The following is a 10,287-nucleotide window of genomic DNA, read 5'->3' on the forward strand; positions in this document are numbered from 1 at the left end:
GGACTGTTTGCCAACACAACTGCCTGCCTGGCTAATGTTTGAACAATCAAAAGCGAGGATTGTGCAGTGTGTAGACACTCCAGTATGGGCAAGATTAGACCGGCAACAGACAAATGCGCTGATGCTACTGTACATTGCTGTACAGACGCGGCTTACCGAAGTGGCCACATATTCCAGCCTCCTCTAGGGAAATGGAACGTGGGCTTGTCTGGCAATATGGTACTCACCGGAGCCTATCGCACCAGGGTGGGTAGGATGCACCAGATTCCAGACAAACCACTTCACAGTGACTCACACACTGGCCCACAATATGGCGCGCGGTGGTGGATTGCGTTTTGATCATGCATATTTTATGCGCCGACCACCAGCGGTCCCTCCTCAGCCATACAAGCCAGCCACTTTCACAGTAACACTGGGGCTCCAACACACACACACCGCCAAGCTCAGCAGCACCAGCAGCAGCAGCAACAGCATCCTCGAACCGACGCTGAATGACGCTTCAACCGGCTGCTGCTCCTGCTGATGATGGTGATGATGATGGGCAACGATTTGTGCCCTCCGGGAATCGGGGAAGAGAGCGAAAGAAATTCCGTCCCCACTGGATTGTAAATTCAGGTCCCCAAGAGGGAGCGACGTCCCCGTCCTCTGCTCGATCTGCTCGGTCTGCTCGGTGGTTAACTATGCGGTTGCACATTGCACATCTTTCGGTTCTCTAAACCTTCAAGCATATTAGGTTCTGCCTTAGAGACGCCCATCCCTTTGGACTGGACCGGACTCGACCATCCGAAACGGTCGGACTCAGAATGACTGCTGGGTGGGTGAATAATTTACGCTAAAAATACTCCCTCGTTCGTGACGGTACTGATGAGATCAGCTTGCCAGTGTGGAGAGGAGGATTGCCCCAGGGTTTAAAGTTTTGCTCTCCTTTCCCGGGCCGAGTCGAGAGAAACCTTAAAGCCCATCATTTACATCACTGCCTGCCTGTGAGTGAAAGGTAAAGTCAAGTTCACGGTGGAGTGAAGGACTGAAAATTCCTTAAAATCCACACCCATAACCCACACCCCCCCGGGGGGATTAGGATTCGTCCGAAGTGTATGCCCCGGCGGCGTGTCGAGGCATCGGGTTTGACGGGCATGTCTGGCAGTTTGTATGCCGGTTGAAGGATATGCTGCCGCTCCTGCTAGTATAGGTAGGTACACTTGAAAGGAATCAAGAACGGCCCACGCTCACACAAAGTCCCTCAGGTGCCCGCGTCACAACACACATCGCATAGGAGCTTCGAAGGGATATGCTTTTCGCCCCATTCATACCCCGTTTTGATTACGGAATATGTGAGATTTTTGTCTTCATTTGTGTGACGAACTACCGGCTTGTTTCTACGAACGGATTGCACATCACCATTGAAAGAAACAAGTGAATCAACCAACGCACGAGGGCTGTCTCCCCGGGTAACGTAACCGAGCGTGCATACTTTGATGGATTTCGAGCGTTGGAGATGTCGATGTCGGCAGTGGGTACCATCGGAATGGCACGCTCCGGTGACAGATGGCGTAGCCTGACTGTAACAGCGTGGCACAGGTCAATTTGAACTCAATTTAGGAAGTTATGATGGGCACCCAGTTTTTAAGGTTGCTGTTGCCCCGGGTTGTCACTATGCTTGCTTTTGATATGCTTGATGTTTTTCGCTTCCTTGCCCAGCGGAGAACCAACAAATTAGTTTCCTTGGTTCGGAGCAAATCAACACGGCTTCCAATCTGTTTCAACCGTCCCGTAGACAACAGGTGCTGTAAGAGGCGCAGAAAAAGGAAAAATAAAGACCGACCTCGAGAACAGCACCTGCTTAGCGTGTTAGTGCGCTGTCGCTGACCCAACGGGAATTGCCCATTTACACGCCATTTTGGGGTGTGAAACTTCCGGCAAAAAAAGAGGCCAAAAGACAAAAAGTTGATTCGCAGAGCCGGGTGTGTAGCCAGAAGAAGCGCGTATCATCATTCGCAGCAACAACAAAAAAAAACGCAAACAAAACGGAGCAAGGGAATTCAATTTAGCAAACAAATCACACTTCCGCTGTTTGAGTTCCGATATTTAATGGAACCTTCTCGGTGTGGCAAAAAAAAGGTTCCATTATCAAAGGGCTCCTTGGAGTGGTGAAGGTAGCAGCGGAGCGGACCGTCCCAATCTTCCGGGCGTCGCTCGGTGACCTAGCACTTCCCCAGCACTTTTGGCAACCGACATTTTATTACCTTTCGCCGTGAGCGCGAAACCCAACGAAAAACAAAACGCTAGAAATTACTCCTTGGAATGTCCTGGGTTGCGGCTGCTGATTTCGTTCGCCAGAACGGCCAGAAACTCACGGAGGACGCACGAAGGAACCGAGATGGCCGGAATATTGATAGCAAGCAAGGAGCTTCGCGAGATGAAAGGTGAAAGGAAAACGGGCGACTTCACAAATTGAATTCTTTTGCATCACTGGAAATCTCGATTTTCCTTTGCCTCTAGCAGAAGGTCGGTGTGCCTGCGAGGGTTTTCGCGTTCTCAATGACCCAGTGGGTAGAATCCATTGTGTTGATTTCGTAGTTCAAGGTGGTTCATACGATTTACTGTAAATGAAGTCGAAGATTTAATTCAACCGGATGCTACACATTTCACATTCCGGAATGTTAGTACATCAATGTTGTATAGCTACATAGTTTTCGAATATACTCCGATGAACGGTAACAGCAACAATATGATTTATTTATTTACTTTCACGTCGTCAACGACGATCTCGGCATTCTCATAGGAATGCACCAGCCCCGCAAGAGTAATGAGGCCACAAATTGTCCTCCACATCAAGGGACCACCGTCGAAACCAACAATGTCGCCTTATACAGCTCCTCCCCATGTATGCCAATGTCAATTCGGAGAAGCAAACTTTCGCCGCATGCGACAAAGCTACGGCAAGGAAAATGGAGTAATGGAAAATGCCTGTAGGTACAGGAGTTGCAATAGGCGGGCCAGAGTATCAGACCACTGGCAACGCGCACCACGGAAATCAGCCAAACAAATACCGTGGCCCCATAACTAATTCCAAGTATCGAGCATCACCACAGCTCCGCACACAGACACATACACACACACACAGGATCCATCCAGCGTGACCAGCCTTTCGCCGGGACTCATACAACCACACACACACAAACACAAAAGAAGAAAAAAGAAAATCCCAGAAAGAAGTAAACGAAGTTCCACAAGAATGAAGAGAAACAATTTGCCAGCGATTTTTCTTTCGTCGTTTCACGGCACTGCTTTCCGTGAATGCGACGGCAAGAACCTCAACGAACGTCGTCTGGAGGAAGTGGCGAGGAATACCACAAACAAAAACATTGCCCTATGTAGCAGCCGTCTGGAGGTGGTGGAGACGCCCAAGAACATAGGAGGAAAAGAAAGAACGGTGGTGACGGCGACGACCACGACGACGACGATGGCCACGCCAAAACCGTACAGTTAAAGATCACGTCGTCTTGTGGCCGTTGTGCCAGCTCCTGTCATCGCACAGCACCGCTGCCTGGTGCTCGTATGTTCCGTGGAACTCCTTGGAGAACCGCTCGGCGAATGCAACACGGCATACCACTTTCAGTGGTTTGTTGGTTTGCGTCTAGCGTCGTCGCTCTCACCGGACGATCCTTCGATTCTCCCCCTCCCCGGGGGTGCCCACCACGCAGTACGGTAACAATACGCAATCATTGCGCGGATTTCGTTTAACTTCAGATCTCCAGACCAGACGAGTGGACTTTCGTGTTTTTGGCAATCGTGAACACCCCACACGTTCATTTAGGACACTTACGCTTATTTACTGGCTGCTGTTGCTGATTGATGCCATGTGAGTTGATCCAACGCGAATCGTTCTCTAAACAAAGAGTTGCTCAAACCAATTCTGTGTATCGTCAAGCTGTGATCTTGAGAGTGCTTCATAGCAGAATGGCATCTGTCTACGTCGATTCCAGTTGCTGATAGCAAGAGCTCTCTCTATAGAAAAGGCTTGATTCGGGGATCATCAGAAATTCCACGAAATGATTGGAATGGTCGCTAGCTCCTCTTTCAATATAGATTAAAATCTCAAAAGAAAAGCTTCTTCTGACAAACCGGAACAAAAGACTCAAAAAAGTAATATTTGCCCTCGTTCTATACGGCGGAAATCGTTGTTTAAATCAACAACCCAATATTTGTTCACGTGTAAAACGGGCCCTAGGGCATCCGGAAGCTCATAAGTTTGTTTGCGATGGAGTAAGACTGCGCCAGGATGGATAAGTTGCAACCTCGTTGCGAAATGTGGGTTCTCTGCGGTTCAACGGTGAGTGTCTTTGTTGTGTTTAGCGGGAGTTCATTGCCATTCTGGGGAATACTTCCAGTGAGTATGCTCTCTTTTACTTTATGATTTTTGGAGCATAAATGCGCGGTTGAGCATATTTCGTTTAAACTGAGAAATAATCTCTCTTCTCTCCGTTTCTCTTTTTTTGTCTCTCTATCTCTCGCTCTCTCTTTCTCTCTTTCTCTCTCTTTCTCTCTCTTTCGTCTGTATTACGAAAGGATAACCGAATCCTTCAGTGCGACCACTAGAAGAGTTTCCACTAGGATCCAACAGATGGCGGACGGCCAAATGGAGGCGCCTCAATATGAGGCAGCATCGCTAGATTTGTTAAGTAATTTTCATTATGCCAATCTTGCTTGATTGTGGCCGAGAGTATGCAAATTGTACGAAAGCAATCAGAGAAAAATGCAACAAAATAACAGCCTATCAGTATGGTGGAGTAAGCTAGGGAGTTGTTGCTCCTTCGTTATCTTCGTGGAATTTCCCATCGACATCCCAACAGTGTCCAACGGTTGAACCCGGGAATAGGAAGAAATAGGTGAATCAATTTCACGCAACGTTAGCAGCCGTTTCACAGCAAATTTGACCGATTACGCTGTAGGGGAGCACGAGTAGCTGCGATAGCATAGATGACCTTGCTGATAACCATCCACGAGACTATCGTTGAGCAATTGTCATCACCAAGTATTAAAGTTACTAAAAAAAATGTTTGGTTTAGTATATGAAAACATGATTTATCAAAAAAAAAAAAAACAAAAATAGTTTTTTTACACATTATTTCAAGCACTTTCCATCTTGCAATAGACAATACAGTATCGTGTTTGCATCCTATATCCATTAACTTATCCACACGAAATGGATGCTCCGAGGCAGCTGTAAGGAAACCTTCAGTGCTTCAAGATCATACCCAAAAGTATGTTTATCATTACTCATCTCCTAGCGGATTGGAGCGGTACGCTCGTTACTGACAGCATAGCAAGTGCAGCGCTTCCCACACCGAAACAATATTTCAACTTCCGTTCGGAAACCAAAAACGGGGAAACTCCTTTCCACGGCTTCCAAGGAGTAGTTTCAGACCATGGTGGGGGCTCGAGGATAAGATTCGTCAAATTTATAACTCAATTCCTGCGAGGACACGCCAAAAGGATGCATCATCGTGGAAGGATCGTACCACCCTTCCCTTCTCAACTGTTCACACTGCAAATCGGAGCAGGCGGCGAGCGGTTAGTGATAATGCTATATCTTCCAACCAACTGCACGCCATTCACCATGGAATGGAATGGGCTCCTCGAAAATGGCGCCGAGGAGAAGGTTCACCACATATGGCCATATATTTTGTGCACCATTTCGTTCTCTTCTATTTGGTCAACGGCGACGGTCGGGACAGCATCTGTGGACTTTCGACGAGTTGCTCCGATTGCAGGCAATCGGTTTTCACTTCCTGGTAGCGTGCTTATCACGCGCCTCCCTTCACGTATCACGAGAGACGTGACCGAATGTGGGGCACGAATGAGCGCGTTTTCGCGTTGTAGTCCAGATAAATTCTTGATCACTACTTCGAACCTCCACACCTCTTGGAGGAAATGTAAATGCTACTCTGGTGTACGGCTACCGTTCTCCAGCTCCAAATGCTTGGTAGCAGCTGCTTAGGCCAGCTGGTCTGCTTTGCATGGCGCAAAACGATAGACGATAGAGTCAAGAAATAAACACTTTTCTTTCAATTTTATTCCCACGATCGTTCAATTGTTCCCAACACGAAACGCGTTACCATAAACTTTCATTGGCGTACAGGTGGCACTGTGTATTGTCGGCAGGAAGGAGGATCGGTACCGTTTTGCCTATCTACACCGTACACACAGGAAGGAGGAACAAGTAGACGAGCTACTTCGATGGTTGTATGTAGCTATGTATGTGCAGCTAGACCGACGAGAGGAGGGCAAATGACTTCCTGTCTTCCTGTCCGCAACAGGAAGCCCTGTGGATGGCTGGGCGCGGAAATAAATAAAAGTTTTCAGTCAAAAGTTCGCCCTCTACCCATTGCTCCAGAGCGTCTCGTCTGGGGCTTCGTGTGAGGCAAACAATCAAAGTCCTGTTTTCCAATTGCACAATGCTTTCTTGCAAGCCGATTGTTCGCAAGGTACGGTTGAAGGGATTCAATTGGCACCTCCATTCCCTGAAAGAAAGGCCAAGGCAAGGCAAGGCTAGCACTAGTCACCAACCAATCCAGGTAGCTTCCTGTTGTCTCAATCCAGTTACCAGAGTGTGGCCGTTCTGGTTCTTCGGTACAACGACGAGCATATCCCCTGGACCTTACAAAGTTCATCGAAAACCGATCAAAAGCTAACAATTTCAACTTTTCCCATGCTAGATGATTCCAATGTCACAAGTCTGCTGCCGGGCCCGGTCAATCGGGGATGACTTCTTCACTTGGCGATGACGATGAGGTTTCCGTTGAGCAAATTTTGATAAGTTATTCAGGACGTCGTTTCGATCTCTCGTTCACAGTTTATTAACTGAGTGTCCTACATGGAACGGATGTGGGCAACTTGAAATTAGTTTCACTTCAGGTGTTCTAATTCAATTCTCGTGGACTAAAAACCGCGCTGTTTAAAGCGAACCATATTTAAAACTCAATTTCAAAATGAAACAGAACGAGTTGATGTTACAATACCACTCCGATCCCCTGTCCTGCTTTCAGTTGGCTTTGAGTGCCGGTTTGTGATTCAGAAATGGTAAATTCAACGCAGACATACCACGTGGCAACGGTTTTAAAATGAATGATGATGTTCCACTCCTCAGACGACTGGCACCCTTCAACCTTTTAACTCGTGGACCAATTCATTCTGCCAGCCAGACTTAAGTTTTCGGCACAAAACACACAAAACTTTTCCCCTCACCTCCCCACTGTCGTCTCCAGTCTCGAGAAGCCACCGCGTCTTATCATCCTCGTCGCTAGCTGCAGAGCAAGAATATGCCAGACAGGAAGGCACATTAATTGGGAGAGAATTTGATAGCTTTCTCAACCATCTTCTTTGGCGATGCCCACCGTCCCCGACGCCCCTTCTCCTATCTCTTTCAGTGGTACCGATACCGACGAGACGTTACGTGTTTTAACGAGCGAATTACTCCCGTAGATGCGACGCAGGAATTGGAGAGGGTGGAAGCAACGAAATCAAATTCAAAGAAGACACCACTTGGCATCTTGTCACTTTTTATTCATCTACACGGTGGTCGTGAAAAAACGCGCCCGACAAGCGGGATTTTATTTGAGTTAGTATGACACTCCGAGACACGCGGACACGGATGCTAAACTAATTAGGATAATGCCGGACGAGCGGACCAGGATGAACTGAGAGATGGATGGAGAGATGGAGCGAGAGAGAGAGAGAGAGAGAGATCGGAAAGCCGCCTTCCTGCGTCTTCACTGAACCAGCTGCACACCGATCGGTCGTGCTCCCGGTGCTATTCGCCGAAGTTCGGCCTCACTCTTGAGCTCACGGATCTGCACCTGATCGCTCTGTTCCTTTCCGAGTAGCGATCGGAGCGCTTTGCGGATTTCCTCGTTCAACTTCTCGCCCGTTGGGTTACCCGTGACAACCAGGACCTGCTGCTCGTACTGAGGCTCCTGTTGTTGCTGCTGCTTCTGCTGCTGCTGTTGCTGCCTGGGAGCTGCGGCTGCTGCTGGCGAGATCTGTGCCGCTCTCATTGATCGCACCTTATCACGTTTGAAGGCAGCTGTGGTGTCGCTCTCGCTGCTTGCAGCGATTGTAACTAGAGCGATCAAAACGATGGCCAACCGGAGTGCGACTGAACGATGCTGTGCCATCTTGCTAATGCTAATGGAAGCTACTGTTGCTAGACCGAAGTACGAACGAAGATACGCACGAGATGCACCTAGCAGGCGTTGCGAACCAGCACTACTGTTTGGTGATGGGTCGGATCGGTTCGGTTTTATAGAGTTCTGTTTGCCTTCCCCGGGAGTGGACGGCGGCGGAGTGGGAATCAGAAAACCGGCTTTCTGCTAAACGCACCATTCCGCCCTCCCTCATTCCACTGGGGACTGGTTTACATAATCTCCGATCGATCACCGAATTTCGATCGCTCATACGCCCATTTTTTGCTAGCGAATCGGTGCGAGATCATCGAACGAAACTGAGAGTGTCGTCCGTTCCATGCTGGTTGAGCAAGACAAAAAAAAAGAGGCCACAATGCAGTCTACCGACTGCATCCTCGGTCGTCTCATGGCCTACTAGAAATTTAAGGAAGTAGGATACTTTAAACGTTCAAGGATGAGCTCGTGAAAAAACCGGAACCAGTGTTGGATCACATTTTACGGGATTTTTTTTTTAGTGAATTGCAAAGAAACCCAAATCACCGGAACAAACAGTTTCCCGTGAAACGAAAGCAAAATCGTGAGGATGTCTCCGGTGAGAGGAGATGGTCCGGTCTTGCAAAGGCAGCCTGATGTTCTTCTTCCCTTTCAATGACGCTGCTGAACCGGTTTTCTAATTTAAAAAGTCGCGTTCGCCCTTTCTACTGCGTCTACCAAGCGAATCAAGTCAAACAACTCCACCGTATGCAAATGAGCAGACTGGCAATCAGTTCTTGAGCTGAGCGCCGAGAACCTCTGCGGAGGCCGCGGATTAAGACAGGTCAGGACACAAGAAGAGAAAGAAGCAAAGATGAGCAACGACCATCTTCAATGTCGCTTATACTGAGCTACCTTCCAAATTTATCCATCGATCCAATTTCGGTTGGTTGGATTCGATTACGTGAAGTAAATATTGATCTCTGCAAGCAATCGCACCTCACTTTTATTTAATCAACCTACGGAGGTCCAATATACACTTCACCTTTTTTTCTCAACATGAAATGAAGGAAGCTAGATTATCGAATATGTTTGCTCAAAAACAATATTTGCATACTCCGTGATAGACAATTGAAGCGAAGAGCCAAATAGTCCAACGACGGTTAAACCTTCTTGGCGTAGCCCAGTGTGCGTAAAGCGGTCATCAGGAGGGGATAGGCTTCACCGTGGCAATCACCCTGAAAATCGTCCGTATCGATCGTCCAAAACATGATGCCACCCAGCTTTTTGTCCATCGCGTATCGCACTTTCGTTGTGATCGTTTCGACACCGTCGAACGTCATCCACTGATCCTCACGGTAAGCATACTTGACCGCACTCTGTGCCAACGCCTTCACCACCCACTGTGGGCCAGCGGTAGCCGTACGGTTCGGTTTCAACATTTCGCACACCTCGTTATAGCCCAGTGATCCCGCAGCGCGAGTATAAGGGCCCGGTTGCCCCGGTCCGTTTGCAGCAATACCAGGTGCCATCAGGCGTCCCGGGGTGACCGTGTACGTCTTGGCGTGAGTCGTTATACCGAACGTTACTTTTGCCATTGGACACCCACTTTTGCTGAGGTAGGAAATGGTGGAATCCTAAAATAAAGAACATGTATTCCTTTGGCAATCGCCTTCTTCTCCTTCCGATCAGCGCTCTAAACCACTTACAATGGTTTCACCGGTGGTGCTGTAGTCACCATAGAGTGGCGCATTTAGTGATGCCTTCTTGCCGTCTGCATAGTCGTACGTCATGACATTTACGAAATCCAACTCCTCACACAGGCGCGGAAGATCGTATCCAGCCTGAAGGATCTGCTTCGAGGCACTGATGGCCGCCGTCAGTAGCTTCCTTCGTGGGGCATACTTTCTACGCAACGTTTGCACGAGCAGCACAAAGTTTTCTCGATCCTCCGGGATCCCATTGCGCTGCAAGAGTAATTCAACCCGATTGAATCCATGTTTCATTTCAGTTCTGTGGCACTCATTACCATTGTTGGATACTCCCAATCGAGATCTAATCCATCGAAACCAAAGTGAACCAGATAGCGGAGCGATTGATCGGCAAAGGCTTCTCGATATCTCTCCTG

The 10,287-nt window shown here is 48.3% G+C and overlaps 1 protein-coding gene across 1 annotated transcript in view; it reads right to left on the bottom strand.

Moving 5' to 3' along the window:
- Nucleotides 1-9,322: 9,322 nt before the first annotated feature.
- The window catches only part of LOC125955038 (probable chitinase 2), a 1,541-nt gene continuing 576 nt past the window's right edge, over nt 9,323-10,287 (bottom strand). Inside the window, exons 4-6 of the mRNA XM_049685858.1 lie at nt 10,189-10,287; nt 9,869-10,126; nt 9,323-9,796 (exon numbers count right to left, since the gene is read on the bottom strand). The exon at nt 10,189-10,287 is cut by the window's right edge and continues 9 nt beyond it. Of these exons, the coding sequence (XP_049541815.1) occupies nt 9,323-9,796; nt 9,869-10,126; nt 10,189-10,287 (831 nt within the window). The remainder of the gene's footprint in view (nt 9,797-9,868; nt 10,127-10,188) is intronic.

This window comes from Anopheles darlingi, chromosome 3 (assembly GCF_943734745.1).
Source record: "Anopheles darlingi chromosome 3, idAnoDarlMG_H_01, whole genome shotgun sequence".
Taxonomy (NCBI): Eukaryota; Metazoa; Arthropoda; class Insecta; order Diptera; family Culicidae; genus Anopheles; species Anopheles darlingi.